General features: G+C 39.1%; 1 protein-coding gene across 2 annotated transcripts in view; it reads left to right on the top strand.

Annotated features, from left to right (window-relative positions):
* LOC126088508 (protein misato) overlaps positions 1–24,218 on the top strand; it is an 85,662-nt gene that overhangs the window by 33,534 nt on the left and 27,910 nt on the right. For both annotated transcript variants that reach the window (XM_049906652.1, XM_049906653.1), the window contains exons 4-5: positions 2,302–2,528; positions 21,763–22,050. In XM_049906652.1, the coding sequence (XP_049762609.1) occupies positions 2,302–2,528; positions 21,763–22,050 (515 nt within the window). The remainder of the gene's footprint in view (positions 1–2,301; positions 2,529–21,762; positions 22,051–24,218) is intronic.

Here is a 24,218-nt window from a genome sequence, read left to right as displayed (position 1 = left end):
CTGTTCAATGTGTAATACTAACACCTTATCTCTTTTATAAGCTCAGCATCTCACTTGTTATAGAGGGATGCTGACTCGGTTTTTCAGGCTGGCAAATGGTAAGTTGTTGTTGTTGTCTTCAGTCCTGAGACTGGTTTGATGCAGCTCTCCATGCTACTCTATCCTGTGCAAGCTTCTTCATCTCCCAGTACCTACTGCAACCTACATCCTTCTGAATCTGCTTAGTGTATTCATCTCTTGGTCTCCCCCTACGATTTTTACCCTCCACGCTGCCTTCCAATACTAAATTGGTGATCCCTTGATGCCTCAGAACATGTCCTACCAACCGATCCCTTCTTCTGGTCAAGTTGTGCCACAAACTTCTCTTCTCCCCAATCCTATTCAATACTTCCTCATTAGTTATGTGATCTACCCATCTAATCTTCAGCATTCTTCTGTAGCACCACATTTCAAAAGCTTCTATTCTCTTCTTGTCCAAACTATTTACCGTCCATGTTTCACTTCCATACATGGCTACACTCCATACAAATACTTTCAGAAATGACTTCCTGACACTTAAATCTATACTCGATGTTAACAAATTTCTCTTCTTCAGAAACGCTTTCCTTGCCATTGCCAGTTTACATTTTATATCCTCTCTACTTCGACCATCATCAGTTATTTTGCTCCCCAAATAGCAAAACTCCTTTACTACTTTAAGTGTCTCATTTCCTAATCTAATACCCTCAGCATCACCCGACTTAATTCAACTACATTCCATTATCCTCGTTTTGCTTTTGTTGATGTTCATCTTATATCCTCCCTTCAAGACACCATCCATTCCGTTCAACTGCTCTTCCAAGTCCTTTGCTGTCTCTGACAGAATTACAATGTCATCGGCGAACCTCAAAGTTTTTATTTCTTCTCCATGGATTTTAATACCTACTCCAAATTTTTCTTTTGTTTCCTTTACTGCTTGCTCAATATACAGATTGAATAACATTGGGGAGAGGCTACAACCCTGTCTCACTCCCTTCCCAACCGCTGCTTCCCTCTCATGCCCCTCGACTCTTATAACTGCCATCTGGTTTCTGTACAAATTGTAAATAGCCTTTTGCTCCCTGTATTTTACCCCTGCCACCTTTAGAATTTGAAAGAGAGTATTCCAGTCAACATTGTCAAAAGCTTTCTCTAAGTCTACAAATGCTAGAAACGTAGGTTTGCCTTTCCTTAATCTTTCTTCTAAGATAAGATGGTAAGTTGTGGTACACAAAAGGGTTCTGACATGAGCTAGTACTGCATGTAATGTTATGAAACAATGTGTGTAGAGAGTGTGTAGTGTATGCAATGACTGGGAATAAGAAATGAATGAACAGTTGAGCATTAGCCTTTTACATGATTAAATAACTTATTTGTAAAACAGTATTGTACACTAGGGATAAACTGAATGAGGTAGCACTGTTTTAAACAGTATGTCCTTGTTTTCAGAAGGATATGCGCTCCAATCTTTATCCAGCCATCATGATTTGGGTTATCTGTGGTTTCCCCAGATTATTTCAGGCAAATGCCAGGATGGTTCCTACCGTAAGGTCATGACCAACTACCTGTCCAATTCTTGTCATAATAGACCTACAAGTAAATGTCTGTATATGTGAATCACTTTATTTCTGTCATTCTTAAATTATAATACCAAGACATGTTCAATATCCTTGTAAAAGAGACCTACTGATCAGTAAAACTACTACTACTACTACTGCTACTGGTAGTGGTTTGAAATGAAGGAAGATCAGTCACGGAATCCGGTGCCAACACATAGCCTACTTCTTTTGAATAACTCCTAGCTGACAACCTATTTTATGTTCTTACACAAGAAATGTACCACAATAAAGAATGTAAAATGCCAACATTGCATGAGACAAAGTAAAGAGATATTGACTCAATACAGAACATCACCATAAAATGTGACAATTAGAAATAGTACATCACTGCCTCTTCTGTGCTTACTGACCACATTCAAGTTATAAAAATTTCTTCTAACTCCAGAATTCAGATTGACAAACTCCAGGTTCAGTGTTACAATGATAATAGGATTCAGCAATCATACAGGCAAAGTTTCAATATCACCTAATGTACCATAAATAATAATAAATCATTTCACCTTATGAAAGTCGCTTGATAAATTTTTATTTTCCATTGGTTAAAATACTTAAAGTATCTTATATATTTAATTTATTTTTACTGTTGTTTTATTCAGACATTTCTTTCTTCCTATGAATTCAGTAATAAATGTGAAGAATGCTGCACTAGTTACTTTTTTCCCAGCTTTGAAGATTTATGATCTTGATAATGAAGTCAATGTATGGTCAGACTTCTTGCGAACTCGTTATCATCCAAGGACAACAACAGTTATAAATAAATATCAGCATGGAAATTCTGCTCAGACCTTTGATGTATATAATTATGGACTAAGTTTATGGAAGACACATGATTTTGAAGAAGAATTTACAGACAAGATCCGTCAGTTTGTTGAAGAATGTGATAGTATGCAGGTTTGGAAAATTAAGCCCAGTTATTAGTTGTATAAATAATGTAAGTTTGGTGCTTTTTACATTGGACCTTGATGGTTTAAAAATTTACCTCCCGTTATTTTGTCATATTTATTTTCAGAAAAATAGGATAAATATTTCCACAAAGGATAGAGTAAAATTCAAAGTAATGGCTAATAAAATATTTGCATGAAGAGATGCAGTAAAATTCAAAGTAATGGCTAACATTCTATGCTATTTTTGTTCATTGTTGAAGTATTTTATAGATACACCCACAATGTAAAATATTCTGGCTAGTTCCCTCAACTACTGATGTATTTATTTATTTATTGTTCCGTGGGACCAAATTAAGGAGAAGTCTCCATGGTCGTGGAACGAGTCAATACATGAAATTATAACACGATAGTAGAAACAGATAAAATGAAATATAAGAAACATATTCAGGTGACAAGTCGCAAGTTTAAATAAAGAAAATCAACAATGTAACACTGGAATTTGCTTAATTTTTTAGCTCTTCCAGGAGCTCCTTGACAGCATAGAAGGAGTGAGCCATGAGGAAACTCTTCAGTTTAGACTTAAAAGAGTTTGGGCTACTGCTAAGATTTTTGAGTTCTTGTGGTAGCTTATTGAAAATGGATGCAGCAGAATACTGCACTCCTTTCTGCATAAGAGTCAAGGAAGTGCATTCCACATGCAGATTTGATTTCTGCCTAGTATTAACTGAGTGAAAGCTGCTAACTCTTGGAAATAAGCTAATATTGCTAACAACAAATGTTATTAAAGAAAATATATACTGTGAGGGCAATGTCAGAATTCCCAGACTTTGAATAGGGGTCGACAAGAGATCCTCGAACTTACAGTACATTACAGTATCTTTCAGTCTATTGTCCACTCTAAGAAAGAAGTCCCCAAAGATTTGCCTTTAGCTTTCGGAAGAGGTGAAAATTTTTTGGTTGCGCGTGACTGAGTAATGTGTCAAAACTTAGCAATGAAACATTATAATAAACTTCAGTGTGTTCTAGGAAATATGCAGTCTTGGTCTCGCAGTTTCGTCCAAAGCATGATTTTTTTGTGTTATGGATACAACACAGTTCATTTTTACCACACCAACAAGCACAAGACACTGAGTTACAAGGGGTCTCCCTCCCTCCCACCGCTAGAAATAACTGCACCGTGCATGTGTCTGGATTGTTACTTGCCACCCTGGCTGGGCATACCATTACCTTCTCTCTATGGCAGCTTCGTAATTCCTCCTTTGCCATCTCGGTGTACTAGTTTCTAGTTGCCGAGATCAGCAATGCCTCTTCAGTTTTCACTTCCACAAACTTGCTCAACACTCCCCACTTCACTGGATGTGGGAGGTCTGTGTAACACTTGAAACCTCGCATTCTTCCCCATAACTGGGAATTGGACCATAATATACACTCGTGCGCGGTCAGTTGTTTCCCTTACTGTTGCGACATTGTAGAAAAACAGCAAATTTTGCTCACTGGGCTCCATTATTAAATATAACCCTGAAGGTAGTTCCTTCTGCGCCTTGCACAACCTGCGTAAATATTGGTCCGGCGGTAACCAATCGGTACATATCTGGCCTTGCAGTGCGTGATGCGGTGCTTCTTGCAGATTCGTTATTACTCCCTGCACATCTCACACAATGTCAGCTACTCCTTGCAAAAGTCTGGTTAATACCACCCTGCTATTTAGTAATTCTAGATGCCCCTGTAGGGTTCCCAGGTTACAATGTATTACATCTTCCGATGCCTTAGCGTATACCGCTACCTGCCCTGCTAATGCACGGAGCAACCATGTGTAATTAAGGACTTCCCCTTCCAATGTCCCTATCTGTGTTGCATGCCAAGCTTCGTTGAGCTTACTCTCCTCTGTGCGTTGCCTCACTGCTTCCACCTTGTTGTTCAGTTCTTTTATATCGCTTTCATCTGCAGTTCCAAAAACTGTCTTTAAAATTTTTCCCTCTGCATTCAGCCATCCTCGTTTCTGTCTTACCTGTGGCACCGCTTCCTCCATCCATCCTCCCTGCTTCCATAGTGTCTTATAAGCCACATGCAATTTCTTATACTCCCCTGCAGCTTCCTTCAGCATTCCCTTGCCCTCTGCACATTGCCTAAGCTCTTCGAACACTTTCTCAAGCCTCCTTACTTCATTCTGCTTTTCCCATACGTTCCATACCAACCTTAATGCCCACTGGTGACTCGATACCACCACATCTTCCTGCCTTAAGTACAGCGCACCCCCATCCAGGTGCTGCACTTGTAAGGCATCCACCCCAATGATGAAGAGATGAATCACTCACTACCAATGCTTCCCCTTTCGGTGACCTGTGGACAGGGATCACCATCACCCTTCCTCCCTCTCCAAAAGATCTGTTGTCCACAGCAGGCTATATTCGAAAATACGTACAACATATGAAACTACAATGCCTAATTACTCCACGCAAACCCAATGATACGTGACATGAAAACAAAAAAACTACAAATACTCTACTACTTTCTGGATCGAAAAGCATACGGTACTTCATGCTGTACTGTGTCTTCCTGGTTTTCTCTGTGCTTAGCACCTCTCTTTACTCTCTCTTTCTTCTTCTTTCCTTCCTGTGCCACTCCTGGAATCACATCCAGGCAACCCTTAAATGGCTGTAACCGCCCACTGTGTACTATTGTTGTTCTAGTTGGCAGCTGAAGCTTAACATTAATGGGGGATGTGGTTTCAACAACTTGGTATGTCCCATGGTACCTCGTGAGGAACTTCTTTGTTTTCCCTTTTTGCGTATAGGGGCTGGACAGCATTACCCATTGCCCCACTCTATACTGCGGTAAACTTCCTTTCTGCTTTACTGCGTCTTCCTGCCTTTCCCAAGCCTGCATATTTGTCTTTTGTACCCGTTTCCAAACATCCCGAATTGTCCTTGCAAATTGACGTACAGATTCACCGGTCCTTCCTTTCTGTAGCTTCACTAAATCAAATGGTGACAGCATTTTAAACTCATACACTACCTCATATGGAGACAAACCGGTATTTGTATGGACTTTTGCATTGTATGCACACACAATATGCTTCAAATACTCGTCCCACTGATGGTGATGAGAATCCACATAAAAACTCAGCATCGTCCCGATTGTTTTGTGTACCCGTTCTGTCCTTCCATTGGCCTATGGATGCAATGTGCTCAGCTTCTTTACGTTCAACAATTTACACAGTTCCTTCATTAAATCCAACATGAAGTTGGTCCCTTGGTCAGTAATTATTGTCTCTGGTACACCAAACTTCAAAATCCAGTTGTTTACTAATGCTTGCGCGACCATTGCTCCCTGTTGATTTGGCATAGCCACCATCTCCACATACCTTGAAAAATGGTCTATTATTGTCAGAATTAATCTGTTTCCCGATTGTGTTCACCTGAAAGGTCCTAATTCATCGATCCCCAGCATAGATAATGGACCTGTCACTTCCGGCAATCATTGTAGCTGTATGTGTTTCCAGCTCAAATCTGCTCTCTGCACACATGGTATACAATTCTTGACATACTGATCCACATGTACTTTCCTACCTCTCCACCAATACCTCTCCGCCACTATCCTATTCATCACGCTACACCCTCCATGACCAGATAACACGTGATCATGTGCTTCCTTTAAAACCTCATCCCTCAACTTCGCTGGCACTACTACCCTTGGCCCTAATTTCGTTTCCCTGTACAGAAGACCATCGTACATATTAAATTGTGGCTATGTCCGATACAATTTACAATCGTTGTCCGTGTCCTGTAATTCTTGCCATACTGCTAGGTCATAACCTATGACTTCTACTTTTGCCGCCTTCCTACTTCGTGCATCCGCGTTACCGTGCTTCTTCACAGGCTTGTGCACCACCTCGTAGTCAAATTCACTAAGCCTCACAGCACATCTAGTGAGTCTAGTGGACGAGTCCTTCAACACCAACAACCACTTCAATGCAGCATGATCTGTCACAACCCGAAATCTTCTCCCATATAAATAACATTTACAATATGTGATTCCATAGATTACTCAGTTGTTGAGTAATTCCTCTCAGCTGCATTCAACTGCCTAGACACATAGGCTACAGGATGTTCTTTCCCATCAGTTTCCTGACTAAGAACACACCCTAATGCTTGATTCAATGCATCGCATGCTAGTATAAACTCCTTTTCAAAATCTGGAAACACAAGAACCGGACTTGTTGTTAACACTTCTTTCAGTTTGTCAAACGCTTTCTGACACTATTCTGTCCACTCAAATTTCAAATTTCTGTAACAATCGCGTCAACGACTGTGCTAAATCTGCAAAACCCTTCACGAACTTTTGATATAAATTGCAAATTCTGATGAATGACTGCCCTTCCTTAACTGTTTTCAGTTCCCAAAAATCCCTTACAGCCTGTACCAACCTCGGATCTGTTCGCACTCCGTCCTTACTGATAATGTGACCCAAACGTTTTACTTCTTCTAATGCAAAATGACACTGCTCCAGGCTCAATGTCAAATGAGCTGCTCTTAACCTCATAAAGACTTCCCTTATCCGCTGTCTATGTTGCTCCATACTATTGGAAAACACTATAATGTCATCCAAATAGATAAATGTATAATCGGCTTTATAACCATCTTATTTCAAATAACATACTGTTAAAGTCACAGTTCGGATTTCTAAAGTGTTCTGATATTGAGAAGGCTATCTACACTTACAGTGAAAATGTGCTTAATTCATTAGTCAGAAAATTGCAGGCAACTGGTATATTTTGTGGTCTGTCAAAGGCATTTGACTGTGTAAATCACAATATCCTTTTAAGTAAATTAGAATATTATGGTGTAATAGGAAATGCTGCAAAATGGTTCAGATCTTATATCTCTGGCAGGAAACAAAGGGTGTTATTAGGAAAGAGACATGTAATAAGCTATCAGGCATCATCCAACTGGGAACTAATTACATGTGGTGTCCCACAAGGTTCAATTTTAGGGCCCTTACTTTTTCTTGCGTATACCAATGACCTTTCATCAGTAACATTACCAGATGCCAAGTTTGTTTTTTTGCCGATGATACAAACATTGCGATAAATAGCAAATCAAGTGTAGTTTTAGAAAGATCGGCTAGTAAAATATTTGTGGACATTAATCACTGGTTCCTAGCTAATTCTTTGTCACTAAACTTTGAAAAAGCACACTACATGCAGTTCAGAACTTGCAAAGGGTGTCCCATGAGTATATGCCTAACATACAGTGACAAGCAGATAAAAGAAGTGGACAGTGTCAAATTCTTGGGATTATAGCTTGATAGTAAATTCAACTGGGAGGAGCACACCACAGAACTGCTAAAGCGTCTTAACAAATCTCTATTTGCAATGCGAACTGTGTCAGACATATGGGATATAAAAATGAAAAAGCTGGCATGTTATGCTTACTTTCATTCCATAATGTCATATGGGATTATTTTTTGGGGTAATTCATCAAGCCAAGCCAAAGTTTTCTAGGCACAAAAACGTGCAGTAAGAGTTATATGTGGTGTGAACTCAAGAGCATCCTGCAGAAGCCTGTTTAGGGAACTAGTGATACTAACTACTGCTTCCCAATATATTTATACCTTAATGAAATTTGTCATTAAAAATATATCACTTTTTCAAACCAACAGCTCAATTCATAGAATCAATACTAGAAATAAGAATAATCTTCACAAGGATTTAAAGTCACTTACTCTTGTACAAAAAGGTGTGCATTATTCAGGAACACACATTTTCAATAACTTTTCAGCAGCCATAAAAAGCTTAACCAATGAAATTTAGTTTAAGAGAAGCCTAAAGGATTTATTGGTGGCCAACTCCTTCTACTCCATTGATGAATTTCTCAGTAGAACCAACTGATTTGTGTGTTTGTGGATATAACTTCTGCACAATTTCAGTGAAGTAATGTGTTCATTGTAAATAAGTGTGTGTGTGTGTGTGTGTGTGTGTGTGTGTGTGTGTGTGTGTGTGTGTGTGTGTGTGAGTACAATCTAACTTCTGTACCATTTCAGTGCAGTAATGTGTTCATTGCAAATAAGGATTACAGTAGTTCAATTACATGTTTATTACCCTATAAATAAATAAAAATTATTTTAAATTCAGTGCATTAGTGTTTGTAAAATGATTCTTTCACTTGTGGAAGGTACATTAGCTTATTTGTTTCAGTTGTAAATATTTGTCATGTATTATTGTTTTTCTGACATGTTCCACATCGTGGAGGACCTCCTCACCACAGATCAATTGGAATGAAAGTAAATCTTAATTAATCTAATCAGACACTGCCGTGGTTTCAAACCCCTCAAGACACTGTCTAGTAACCTCTGAAATGTTGCTGGAGTGTATTTCAAACCGAATGGCATTCTTATGTACTGGTAATGGCCTCCACGAGTAGAGAAATCAGTTTTTGGACAATCCTCTGGAGCCACCTCTAACTGATGATAACCACTTGTCAAATCCACCGTAGAAAAGTACTGGCACTGTCCTAAGTGATACAAAGTCTCTGATATGTTTGGAATGGAGTATGCATCCATTACTGTCGTATTATCGAGGTGTTGGTAGTCACAAAAGAACCTGTTTTTCTTAGTTCCATCCATAGTTTTTTTTTTTGGGCGCAACGACAATGCCCGCTCCCCCAGCAACTATTACTAAGCTCTATAATACTGTCCGGAAGCTGCTGGTCAATGAAATCCTCCACAATCAGCTGCAAATACCTCGGTATTCTGTATGGTTTATGGTAAACAGGTGCTTCATTCCCTATTGGTATCCTATGTTGAACTAATGGAGTTGCTGGTAATGGCCCTTGTGGAAAAAACAAATCTTTAAATTCCCACAATAATTCTTCCATATGGGTCTTTCTCCTCCTTTCACACAATGCAGTTCTATCGGCAGTTAGTGGTTGATCGCTTCGCCTACCTCTCGAACACCAGTCTTCATCATCTGGCACATCCAAATTTGGTGCTAAAATTCGTTTCCTCAAATTCGCATCTACAGCTCTAAAATTATCCACGTTCACAGGAACTACTTGCCCATCGTTCCCCTCCTGTACTCGTACAACACTGCGTTTCACGAAACAACCCAATGGACGCAAAACTTCATTATCCTCCATTGGTTCAATAACACATACTGTACCCGCAGGTAGATTTGACTCCACACTTACCCAAGGCGACTTCCCGGTGCCACTAGACACACACACATACAAATTAAGCCTTAACGCTAATTTAAGCGGTTCAATTGGTTTCTTCATTACGTTGAACACCTCTCGCGGCAGCTCTGCATTGAGAACAGTTTCCCTTAGCTGAAAGAACATTCCACCAAGTTCCACAGTTTGTTGTCCAAGGTCAATTTTGGCATGATGTTGATGCAAAAAATCTACTCTAGGATCATGTCGTAGCCCTCGCTTATGCATGTTACTACCTCCATGCATGCATTAAATCGGACTTCCTCTGTTACTGAGCCCAAAGGCATGACCTCCTTATTCCCCACTCCACGCAACCTATAACGTGGTGTGTCTAGCTTCCTTTGTCCCATTATATTCCTAGTAGCCACTGACACTTGTGCCCCTGTGTCCAACAAAATCTTAAAACTTTTTGGTTCCTATGGATACTACCACTGAACATTCCACCTCTGCATATGTATTCGTAGCATTGAAATTAAATGGGAGCTCCTTTAGGTGGGCCTTGAGCCCCCTCTGCCGTTAATGCTTGTCCTCCTCTCCTATCTCCACTTCTCCATCCGCCCTCCTGCCAATTTCCACCCCTGCCTTTATTCCTCGGTGACTGGGTACATTGCCCCTGAACATGTCCCACACTCAAAACATTTCACACCCGCTGTAAACACTGTTTGCCTCTCGCGTACCCCTGTTGACACGTCTGATTTCTGCACATTGAATTACCAGCTGAATGGCCGAATACAAATCTTTCGGAGTCCCTTCACGCACTTTCCGTGACATATGCGCTGGAAACCCTCTCAAAAATACATCGAGTGCCCTTTGCCTGGCCTCCTGCAACATAACACTATTCACTTAATCGCTCTGACCCAACTTGTAAGTATACTCATTAATTTCCCTTATCCTGTCCGCAAATTTCTCCATCGTCTCCCTCTGTCTCTTTGACATTGTACTTAACCTCTCTCTCTAAAGTACCGCGCTCTATTCTGTTTTATGTACCTTTGTAAAAGCCCTTCCTTTAACTGCTTAAACTGTCCTGCCTTCCGTAAGGCCTCAGAACAGCTTACATATATTTTTGCTTCACCTGTTAATCTAATCATGGCTACTTGTAACAACTGCCCATCAGACCAACCATTCATCACCGCTGAAGTCTCCAAGTCCTCCACAAATGAACGCACATCCTCAGATGCCTTGCCAGAAAATGGAATAATCAAACTCGCGTCAGTCGGATCAATCTCCTGCACCTTAGGCCACAACGACTGATCAGATGCAGTTTCCCGCTCACTTCCAGATGTTAATTCATTTCTCAACTGCGTACCATCTGCTGTCAATTGTGCTACTTTTTCCAACAAAATCTGTACTGCTTCTGGTTCTGACACACCTCGCATCCCTGACTCTGCCATTGTGTTGCTTTCAACCCAGTTATTCTCGAAACGAAACATTTAAATACAATAATAAACCGACTCCCTACACCTCAGTATCATCATACTTGATAACATCATACTCAAACCAATACAAAAGTAATTAAATGCCACGAAAAAAATAATGAATCCTACTGCCCCAAATGCACTAACACTTATTCCGACAAAAAAAAAAAAAAAAAAAGAAAAATGCCTATGCAAAACATCTAAAATGGCCTGCCATGAGCCATACTCAAAAAAAAAAGGCAAGAAAATGTCCAATACTCAAAAAAGAAAACTGGTCAAAACTCACCACATCTTGTGAATGTAATGCGGGAGGTGGGCACGAACGTCGTACTGGACAGACGACGTCCGCTGTTCTGACACAAAATGTTGTGGCAACTTCTGCTACCGAATGTAAGAGCAACACCAAATGTAGCGGGAAGAGGTAGAAGGCACCATATTAAGACTCATCTGAGCTTTCCAAGTCATTTATTGTTTCCAACTACAGTGCCTCCATTCCTCTCGATCTGCGTCACTGGGTCCTGCATTGCTGAGGACACCACTTCGCTGACTGCGAAATGGCTTGGCATGGAATGGCTGCCTCAGTGACCCATGCATGCACTGCTGTGTGTGGTCCGTGTATGGCAGCAGAGTTGCGTCATTGTCAGGATGCTGGCAGTTGACTCAGCGGTCTGCGACCCTGCCGACTCAGCGTAACTCAGTGTGAGCCGCAGGCGGCCAGCTGCGTGCTTCTCACCGGTGTGGCTAAGATCGCGGTGACAACAGGCGCCTGCGATCCAGAGTTCAAATCTGCGGCCCTTGTCTCAGAATGCCTCCAGCAAGTGTTGGAAGCCAGGACGTCTGGCTGTGGTAGCGAGCCGTGGAGTGGCCCGCCGCTGGCTGGTTACGGACCCCGCGTTGGCCTCAGAGGGTTGAACCAGCGACCTGCCGTGGACTGGAACACTGGCACCCCATCTGCTGCTGCATGTAGCTGGTGGTGTGACATGCTCCGTCGTCCAGGAGAGCTACCACACTTGAATGAATCTCATTAGAAACCCACTCATGTGCACCTCTGTTTTGCTATATGCACCAATTCGTGCCATATACTCATAACATGCTAGGTTGGCCAATGGACCCCTTCTGCCTGTGATTTGCGACATTCAAAACCACTACGTATACTTCTTCAGCAATTTGATGGCCCTGTGGCCTCTATTCTACTTCGCAACTATTGGTATGTGTAACTCACTGCAATCCGGCCTGTACCTGGCTGTAACTTGTGCTCAGAATATTGCACAAAACTAACTTTCCCTACCCTAAACGGCGGTCCCTCTACATTATTGCAAATGAAACCTTGATTGAGGTGTGAAGTTGCTTACAATGAGTGGGTAAGTAATTTGGGATTGTTGGTATTAGGGCATGAGAGAGGTGTGTCCAGCTACAGTGAATCTGTTAGGATAGTAGCTTCAGAGACTATTTCACGTTTTAATCTGCGAATGAGTAGGATTACAAAGTTAGTCATAAATACAACTTTCCTGTTTGCTGTTAAAACTGACAGTGAGGAAGAAGAAAAAACAGTACGTTGTTGTGTACAGTTTTTGTGGAACATTATATATAAGGAGAAAGAATTTTATGGGAGATTTGATTTGTGCAATGGTTTAAATGCCCTGTAATCATACTTAAAAAGGAATGTGAGAAAGAAAATGAATACAGACATTTTCACAACACAGTGTAGTATTTTCTTTCTTGCATTTGGTTTTTAAAAGAAAGCCTGTATATTGTTTAAAAGATGTAGCCTACATCCATCTGAAAGTTTATTAGAGTATAAAGCAAAAATTTGAAATAAATTGGCCAAGAACTTTATGAGATGTTTGCTAACCATGTTCCGTATTACATGTATTATATACATGTATTTATATACATTACATATGTAGACTGTGCCCGTCTGTACGTTTATTGGATTGTCATGTAAAAATCTGAGGTAAGTCAGTCAAGAACTTTTCGGGACTTTTGCTAACAGTTTTTCCCCTGTATATATTTATATATTACATATATTTAAAAATATATAGCTTGTGTCTGTTTGAAAGTTTATTAGAGTATCGTATAAAAATTTGAAGTAAATTGGTCAAGAGCTTTCAGAGATTTTTGCTAACAATGTTTCCTCTTTATACAGGGTGGAGAAAAATTGTGACATGAAATTTTAACCCTGGATAGCTGATGCCAGTAGGAACCAAAATTACTAATGTTGTGCAGGTTGACAGCACACAATTTTTAAACTACAGGAACTTGGCACCAAGTGCTCCAATTGGCCACGGGATTGCCCTATTGCCGTATGCTCTGGACAGTGCATGACCGCGAATGCTTTGCCTGCCGGAGATTGCAATGTATCCAAGGTGGGATGCACGCTCAGTGGCAGCGCACTAGCCTTCCACTCCGGGGGCCTGAGGGCGAACCCGCACTGGTCCCGACACATCCATTGTAGTTTCATGATAAGACATACCAGGAACAAACCCCATCAACAGCTGGTAGCTTGCGGACATAAAGTATTTTACAAATTGTGTTGGCACTGAAAAGGGCCTTTTCTGTAGTTAGGACTTTGTTTACTTGAAGCAGGTGCTCGAACAGGCGACCCTCTGATGTGACACAAGCTTGGTAACGTCGAACAGTGTTTTGCCGAACTCTTTCAAAGATTCCTGGCATTGCCCTGACGTGATTGACGACATGTTGAGTGCAATCCATTATTTCCTCTTTGTTTCTAGGTGGATCGCATCTGAGTGGGTGAACTAGAACCTTGAAGAATCCCCACAGGAAAAAGTCTGGTGGCAGGAGGTCTGGTGATGGTGGAGGCCATGTCTTACAAGCACCTTTGCCAATTACCCGGTCGTCAAAGAGTTCATTTAAATATCTGTGCACAGCACGACTGTTATGTGCGGGCACCCCATCACGCTGCAACCACTTGTGTAGCCGTATGTCCAGGACAACATCTTCCAGCAAGCTGGGTATAGTTTCTTGCAGAAAGTGAAGGTAATTTGCCCTGGTAAGTCGAGGAGATAGACGGACTGGCCCAATCAGATGGTCACCCACGATGCGTGCCCAAATGTTGAGCGAAAATCGTTCTTGATGTCCATGGACATACGTGAAGTGAGGATTTTCCCATGCCCAGTAATAAACGTTTCAAGTGTTGTTAAGGCCATCCCGATGGAAGGTGGACTTGTCGGGAAACAACACAATGGCGGGAAAGTCGGGATCTCGTGCAACATGTCGCAGAAACCACCAGCAAAACCCTAGCCTGCGTTCATAGTCTGCCACAGCATTTAGGTCTTGCATAGGGTGGAAACTAAATGGATGGTGGTCATCATCTCTCGAAACCTCCTAGACTAACCGATGAGTGACCCCCATGTCATGTCCACTCGCTCGAGTAGTTGTAGTATGTGCTTCTGCGAAGTGTGAAGTGTTCGAGGTCTTCCAGCATCACGATGATATGCCGCCGATGAGTCTGTTTCACCAAGTCACCGGTGAATTGCCTTAAACATTTGCGGGTGTAGGTGGCATCTTGCTGGGTACCGTCAAACTTCACGCTCATTACCTTCAGCTAGTCCATACACCAAAACCATATCTCATTGTTCTTCAAACGAATACTGGACCACCACGCTTACTGTATGACCAAATCACAGGTGACGCGAGTGCTCCGAAGTGAAGCTTATGTGTGAATGCCTCTGACATGAGGTGCAGACAAACAGCAAGACCTCTTTGACACACATGCGAATCACGTTGTGGCAGTGATGGGGCGAGGAACGTTTGTATGCGTGAACCGACAATCATAGTGCTGCCCATCAACCGATGAATAGTGACAGGGCAATCCCACTACCAATTGGAATGTGTGGCGTCAAGTTTCCGTAGTTTAAAAATGGTGTGTTGTCGACCTACACGACATTAGTAATTGTGGATCCTAATGGCATCGGCAGTCCAGGGTTAACATTTTGTGACACAATTTTTCTCCACCCTGTATCAAATGCATATTAAAAATATGTAGCCTATGTCCATATGAATGGTTATTAGTGTGTCATTTAGGAATATGAAGTAAATCAGATAAATGTAAATGTCATGTGACTAGGGCCTCCTGTTGAGTAGACCATTCGCCGGGTGCAAATCTTTTATTTGATGCCACTTCGGCGACTTGCACGTGTATGGGGATGAAATGATGGTTAGGACAACACAACACCCAGTTCCTGAGTGGAGAAATCTCTGACCCAGCCGGGAACCGAACCCGGGCCCTTAGGATTGACATTCTGTCATGCTGACCACTCGCCACTGGGGGCGAACAGTAAATCAGATTTTTAGTAATGACATTAAACATTATCTTGTATTTGTTTAGTAGTACAGATATGAAGTATGTTTCACAAGTACATAGGACTGTGGTTGACAGATGAACTGCATATTTATCTCATCCACATGTAATTTTGTACTTTATTATTGATTTATGTGTATACTAAAATATAAATTTTCATAATTAATTAAAATCATAGGCTCATACTCATTGAGAAATTGTTAGTACCAATGTAACAGCCTAATATAAAGGTACATCTAGGTGAAACTGTGTGAAGCGTTTTTATTCGAACATGTGTAAACTAGAATATAAATTTAAATAATTAATTAAAGCCATTGGAAAACTATCATAGAAAATTCACTAACAATAATCTAATAGACTAAGAGAATGTTACTTCTGTGTGTGAAACTGCTTGAAACAATTTTTGTGATTTGAAAGATATAAATATACATTGAACTGTTTGCAACAAGTGTTGGTTCTGCTTGTTAAATGAAGTTAATCTCTACATTCATGAAATCAGATGATTGGCAACTGGGAAATGACTATAACCATCTAATCTCTTGTTAACAAAAGAATTAGGTTCAGTTTAATCCTAATGTTTACCCACCTTAGGTCTTTACTTAAAAAGAGTTGTCATTTACAGTTGCAGTTTCGTCAAGCCCTTACTATCTTTTTGTGGTATTTTATTTCACTTTGCAACTATTCTTTATTCCATGTAGCTGTTCACTTTACCTAACTTGAGAAACTGGAGAACGATCTTCAAATCCATTTCCTTCTCCTTAACCACCTTATTGGATGAGTACTTCACCTTGTGTTCTGGCTGAATTCCAGAACATGTTGATGTCATTACAACACAACTGTTATCTTTCCATTGTGATAAAACTACCTTGTCATCATGTCTGATGGCTGTGCTGTTTCCAGGATCACATACATAATTAAATTTAAAAAAAAAAAAAAAAACACCAAAGTTTAAGATGACGTGGAATGATATAATACTTTTTTGCAATTGGAAACATATTTGTGCATTCTGATGCAAAAGTAAAGAATTCTTCAGTGTTTGAGAAACACTAAGACCAATGTTGCAAAAGTCACTTGAGTGCCACTAGATCCTGAAAGAAAAATATCATATTCCTGATATGTCATGCACACTAAAATATGAGAGAAATATATAGAACAAGCAAATGTACTTCACATCTGTAGTGGAAGCATTTGCAGAAAGACAAGTTTTTTAAACAAAAGCTTGCTCTTTCTGTAACCATCTCCACTGTTTCATTCTGTGTTTAGAATGCTGAGGATCAGATTCATTTTACTCATTTAGTATTATACATTGTTGTGAACATGCACCAAGAGATTGCTTCACTGACAACGGTTTTAGGCACAGCAAGAAACATTACAGATTCGTTACTGCTTTTGAGACAACTTTCTTCATCGCTACCGTCTCTGAAGATGTTATACCTCTGCCGGCAGTTGTAATGAACTATTAGCATCAGTGTTGTAATCTTCAGACAAATCAATGTTGTCCGATGTTTGATTGAAGTTACTAAGTAGTTCACTTTTGGACAAAATATGTTTTGCAGTTGCCATCTGAGAAACAAAAGTAATAATATTCCACTTGCAGTAAATACTTTTTAACATCAAAGTGAATTTTAGTTAACATTTCTTAGCCCAGAATTAATACCCGCATAACTGTGCAGGTGAATGATAAAATTCAAACAAATCAGTAACTGCACACTAGTGACAGTTGTTATTTATTCCACAGTAAACAGCATAAGTTGAAAAGAAATACAAAGAACTGTGTGCAGTTGTGGTTATTACACCTTTCTTTATAACAAAACATTACCATCATCATTCATTTAAACAATATAGTGAAAAATAACAAAATATTTTACTTTGCTGGTGCGTCAACACTCACAGATATACTGAATTTTCTTAGTAGAGCAGTGTGCCACCAAAACTGGAACTCGAAATGCACCCATATCAACAGGGATAGACCCACACAAGTCAGTGTGAGCCAGAGAAGTGAAAACAAGCCATGAAAATAATTTTACAAGTGTTAAAAGGCAATTTATATGATCCTCTAGGGGACACACCTTTCTAAGTAGACAGTCTGCTGAGACCAAGATGAAAGTAGAGAATTTTGAATATCTTACCTTAAAGGTTGTGAAGTTGTGATGTACATGACACTGATGTAGTTCCAAATTGACCAGCATTCCAGAAATTGATGGAAACAACTGAACAGTCGGTGTAGAATTCGCAGCAATGCCTGATGTTATTATACATTGCAGCATGGCTGTTTGCTAGTGTTGTTGCTCTAATAACTTTATCAATGCTGCATCCATCTTAACATATGATTTATTTGGAACTTCACTTCACCATTGGTATGTTACAAGTGCGGGTTTACTTCTGTGCTTTGCAACTAGTTTTCATCACTGTTGTTTTGCGAACACAGGACAGTTTATTTGTGCATTACCCACAAGTACAAGAGAATGAGTCATAAATATGTAACACACACACCCTTCCCACTTGGTGCTCCATTCATGGAATATGTTAGCAATCATCTCTTCATTACTGACATCTGTTTTGCTTCAATTGTGGCATTATCATTGAACTAGATGCAAATGAATTTAAAGCTTCTTTAAAATGCAATAAATTACTTGAGTTTATTTACTGTACATTGCTCCCAGATTCCTACAAGATCTTGACACACTAAAGGACAGCAGCCACAATCTCTGTCACTCATAGCACATAACTTTAGAACTCACTTATTACTTCATAGCTGTTCCACCATAGTGTGTTGAGACATTCCTGACAAATTGTGAATTGTGATTAATTTGTCTTGTAACAACATTTCTAAATTATTTGATTCAAGTATGAGAGAGACACCAAAGTTTGTGATAAAATTTGACCACAATAAAAAGTACAACAAATTCTAACAACATAACTTAATACTAAACACAGTTCTGTTATGGAAAATAGTTAATCAATAAATCTAATGCTAGGTTACAACTTGCTGAAATTATCAAATCATCCTTCATGAATTATTCTACTCATTATTCAAATTTTGCCACAAAATACTGTAGCTTATTTTTAGAGGATCTATATATGGAGCCTTTTTTGCTTGTTAATGTGTTATGTACTTTAATCCTCAGAAACTGTCAAGTCCGAACATATAATTTCAATTGATGTACAGGAAACAATGATTATGTTTGCTTCTTGGCTGTGAGCCTAATCAAAATAATTTAAGTCTGTTGAGCAAAAGATTAGAATTAAGTAAATATATTTGGGAAGGGGGCAATAGTTAGGATTTGTACTTTTCAAAGTAATGCGTGACAGGATTTATTTAGCTGTGCAGCAAACATATATCCAAAAATGTTTGTCAATGACATTAGCATCCCCGGAAAACTATGCATATCTTATGACAAGATTAAAAATAACTGTGCTATTATGTTTGCTTCTTGGCTGTGAGCCTAATCAAAATAATTTAAGTCTGTTGAGCAAAAGATTAGAATTAAGTAAATATATTTGGGAAGGGGGCAATAGTTAGGATTTGTACTTTTCAAAGTAATGCGTGACAGGATTTATTTAGCTGTGCAGCAAACATATATCCAAAAATGTTTGTCAATGACATTAGTATCCCCGGAAAACTATGCATATCTTATGACAAGATTAAAAATAACTGTGCTATTTTTGTGTGTATTGCTGTGAGTAGCATTTGCTAGTATTTGTATTTTGAATGCAAAACTGCTTAATTTATTTGATGAGAGCTCAACATTTCTATTGCAGCTAGAAATGTGTATCTAAATTTAATCCAAGAAGTTTGACACAATCAGCATCTCATAAATTGCTCGTTATAATTTATTTTAATCTCTTGGCATTCTGAATGTTTGGTTTTGGACTGTACCATATGGGTTTGTGCTATGTTCAGTTTCATCCCATTTGGTTGAAACCAGTTAAGAGTAGAGCCAAGAATTGCTTGTGCATCATCATCTTCAATTAAAACAGAAGTATCACATGCAACAGAACTGGTGGAGAATTTATATTCGCTGGTAAGTCATTTACAAAGAATAGAAAGAGAATTGTCCACAAAGTGTAGCCTTTTACACATTCTTCACCAAGTTACATTCTCCTTCATTCTCATTTTTTTAAATCCAAGATTCTCTTTTCATGATCATGAGAAATCAAACTTTTGTACTCTCTGGGTCAACTAGATATGGTAGAAAAAGGTTTTAATATAACAAATTAACAAGAAAAGACCAACACACAAAAATAATGCTAACTTTTTATTGATCTATTTTGTAAACAGATGCCTAATTTTATGCAGTCAGAATAGAAGTAAGAAGCTTGTCTTAAATTTTTTGTTTCATGTGAATTTATTGTCTCCAAACTGGGATGGCAGTGCCAGTAACAACTCAGTTAAGCAAGCTACTCAGTATCACGCAGGAAAAGCAGCACGGCGAAAATATGTAGTATGTTAATAATGTGACACTAGGATAGCACTACATCGAAACGAAGGTAGCTAGACATTGCATCCTGAGACACAGAGTGAGGTGGTGTACACCATTTAAGAATAATAATTCATTGCATTTGAAATTACAATTACCTGCTCTATCCTGTTTTGCAGTTATGATATAAGCTGTTGCAGAGCACTGCTTTTGATCTTATATTTGTCTAGTTTGTAGTTAGCAAGGCATGATTTACCAAGTTGACCACCCATGTAAACTCACAAAATATTCCAGCAACTCCTCTGATTTAATGCTTTCCTTATCTTTTTGAGAAAGTGTTTTATTGCATCCAAAATGCTTTTCCCTGTGTTAGTTATTTGGAATCGTATTTTCAAATAACATTTTGAATATATACTGCAGCTACTACTTTCAACACTATCTACAGTATTGGAAGGATAGAAATATGTTGATTGTTTTCAGTATCATACCTTGATCCTTTCTTGACCAGGTGTTTAACTTCAGCACATGTCAACATGTCAGAAAGCATCCCGTCCAGAAAATTCATTTATTATTTGATGTAGCTTAAATGATTTGATTACTGTGATGTGTATCCTGTCCCACCCAGCAGAATTGTTTATATTTTTTTTCATCATATTAAACATTCTACACATCCTATATGAAAAATTATTTTTAATTCTTCTTGATCAAGTCCAAACGGATTTACTTCATTGTCATACTGCCATCTCCTTCACTACAACCACGAAGACTTCATTTAAGAAACCCTGTATTTGAGCTGGATTTACAATAATGCCATTGCCTAGTTTAATCATAGATATTTCACTAAAATAAAATTTTTTGTTCATTTCAAGTCACATTTTTCTTGCTTGAGCAACGATAATTCTACCTTAAGAGTGGCAATGTCACTATATAGCATTTTAATCATTTCTTCTTGTGAAATCACGGTGGATGTAAGTTTCATGTTTTCATCATGCAAACAATCTAGAAATGACCACTGAATATCGTCACTAATAAAGTTTAGGCATACTTTAGCACACTTTTCATGCAGCAATAATGTGCGTTTCACATACGTAATCCCGTTTATATTTCTTTTCTGGTACTTTTTGCATGGTGCCCTATTACACTTCAGCCTTTTTGTGAGTGTTGTGGCACAGCTCTTGTATACAGGTGCCATTTTCCAGAATTGAAGAGGTGCCTATCTGCCATTGGTGGTTTATTCATACCTGCAGATGTGAGCATGCTGCTAATGTAACCAGTAAGTGCAGAGTGTCTTTTGTACCATAGCTTTCTACATAGATGTAAGGGGATCCAGAAACGAAACATTGCTGAATATGTTTCATTTACAAATAATCCTCCAACATCCACTCTACCATTTATGCTGTTATTGAATACATCTGTTCAAAACATGAATAAAGTCCACACAGATGTATGGAGGTCCTTACAGTGAATACTGTAAATAGTATGTAAAAAATATGTTGCATGTGCTATTTTTAACACATTGTGGAGATCAGAACAAGATAGTATTATGAGAACTATTTGGTCTCTCTCTCTCTCTCTCTCTCTCTCTCTCTCTCTGTGTGTGTGTGTGTGTGTGTGTGTGTGTGTGTGTGTGTGTGTGAGAGAGAGAGAGAGAGAGAGAGAGAGAGAGTGAGTCAGAGGGAGGTATAAATGTGATTGGCATTATATAATTGATGTTTGCTTTTCTGCAAGTAACTGGGCCAAATTTTGGTCTCAGTTATTGACTGCTTTCTTTCTTTCATATTACAATTTTAATTTTTGTAGAAGTGCAGTAGCATTTAATTGTTTTGTACTGAGTTTATATGTGAACTCAATGAACTGACTAATTCTTTCTCTACAGGGCTTTCAAATAATCGCAGATAGCACAGATGGATTTTCTGGCTTATGTAGTGGGTTACTGGAACACCTGGCAGATGAGTATCGAGGAAAGAGTTCTCTTACATTTCCTACTATTCGTTCCACATACCCAGGCAGCACGCCGCTTCAAGACAGCATTCGTACGGTGAACATATTGTTAGGATTTACAAGTTGGGCAGAGCACAGTTCACTGTTGGTTCCTCTGAGTACAGCCTCTTCCGGATGGCGGACAGTTGGCCCACCACGTCACTTTCCATTGCTACAGTATAATGTACGTTGAGAAACTATTGCAGTTTGTTTAATTTTTGATGCACTCTTTAGTTTTAAGGAACCATTATAAGATTAATGAAATGAGTATATACATGAGAAGATGTTCACCAAGTGCAAAATATGTTTTTACATTGCAAGACAGGTTAACATGGAACAAAGCCTCCAAAATATATTTAAAATGTTTAGTAAATGACCTATTGTCAGATCATTTGCAGCAAGAAAACAGTATCATTCAAATTAATATTTCAGGTGTTACTGTCCATACTGTTGAAAAGATTCAGCGTGTGTAGTGCTCCACATTTGTAGATGTTTTTTCTACTCTTCTTCCAATCTTGCAGTATTGCCTGCAAGCTGTAACAGTTAGTTTAGGGGCTGGAGGAGTGATAGGACTGACAATGTGATCAGCTTTATGATGCCAACTAACAAATCCTTGAGTGTATCATTATTTTAACTATCAACCTTTTCTGGTATGTATTATTCCCTAGTTTGTAAAGAATCAGTGAGTTTTGTCGATTTCATATGTTATTGTAGGCCGACCTGTTTAATACAAAGGTTTCGAAGACAAGAATCTACACTGTGTCTAATATATTAAAATACTTAAGGTCCAGGGCACTTTTATGACATGGATGGGAATCATCTTGTGTTTGGTGACACATGTTTTCGTAACTGAAAACAAGGGTCACATTAATTGACTGCACCACAGGAATAAAATTAAATTCAAAATATGATAATGTGTGGTAGCATACAGTATACTGAGAGGTTTTGTGATGCAGGTGTGGACCTGCATAAATGATCTCCAAAGGTCATTAAAAGATGGTTAAAAATTGCAATATTTACTTATGACATAAGCATATTCATCCAAGACCAAAATTCAGCAACAGAAAGAACTGTCAGAATGATAGCCAAACCAGCCTATAACTGGTTTACCGCAAATTGCTTTAAGACCTAATTTCACAGAAAAAATTATACAATTTCAAATTGATGAAAATATACATTACCGCTTGTTCATGTAATTAAGTGCTATGTGTATTTATAGATTTGGAAATTTAATTTTTTCCAGCACCTTAGAAATGTTCAAATTTTATATCATGTTTTATATGGTCCTCATCAAGCCAATAATCAAACTGTCCAAATCTTACAGTATATATATGTTTTGTATTTGCATATGTCGACTGAACTGACAGTTTCATTAATTTTTGACAGATGGCAGCAGCTTAGGGACAATCACCTCACCCTGCACTAAGCTATGTCAAGTTGTTTTTTGGTGTTTTCCATGTGTATGCAGTATCTGATCAAAAAGTATCCTGGCACTCATGTGTAATATGGAATTTACCACTAGATGTCATGAAGGCAGACCTGCCGCTATAAAAGGAGGCTGAGAGTATTGTGTTGTAGTTAGAGAAGTGGCAACAGCAGAATGGGCCAGTCAGGTGAGCTCAGTGACTTCAAGCACTGGACTTGAATGACAGTCCAGCAGGAAGATTTTAACTCTTCTTAAGCTGCTCAAGTTAACTGTTGGTGAAATGATTGTGAAGTGAAAAAAGTAAATTCAAATGGCTTGACTGGATGGGTATCACTTGAGAGGAATTTCCAGCCATCTGCTGGCAATTCTTTCAATTGGAAACCACTTCGGCGACTTGTGCATGCTTAACATACCCCAGCAACCCTAACGGGGAAAATGGACCTACAGTGTGACATGAAATTCGAAACATTCGTTATTCCTGGCATTTCTTTACATCATTAAGAAGTGGAGGCTAACATAAAGGCAGACTGAAAAATCTTAGTGTACAACCAGGATTCAATCCCAAGACCTTATGAGTTCCATGCTCACAATTTACCACTAGACCACCAACGCCTACTTGTAAAGTGGATGTGTGAAAGAATAATCACAGATAAACCAAGACTAGGCAAACCTTATGTTTTGACAGACAAGGACCCTTTGAGAATTGTGGAGGGTGGTTTTAAAAAAATGCATGAAATCAACAGAAGGCTTCATTTGTGAGTTCCCAAGTGCTACCAGCAGTCCAGCTAGCACAATGACAATGTAGGAAGTTGAAAAGAATGGATTACAATGGTTGAGCAGCTTCTTGTAAGACATACATTTGTGTAGTCAGTGCTAAGCCGTGCTTGAGGTGGTGTAAAGAGCAATGCCACTGGGCAGTGGATGAC

Source organism: Schistocerca cancellata, chromosome 6, assembly GCF_023864275.1.
Source record: "Schistocerca cancellata isolate TAMUIC-IGC-003103 chromosome 6, iqSchCanc2.1, whole genome shotgun sequence".
NCBI lineage: Eukaryota > Metazoa > Arthropoda > Insecta > Orthoptera > Acrididae > Schistocerca > Schistocerca cancellata.
This window is presented reverse-complemented; position numbering and strand designations above follow the sequence as displayed.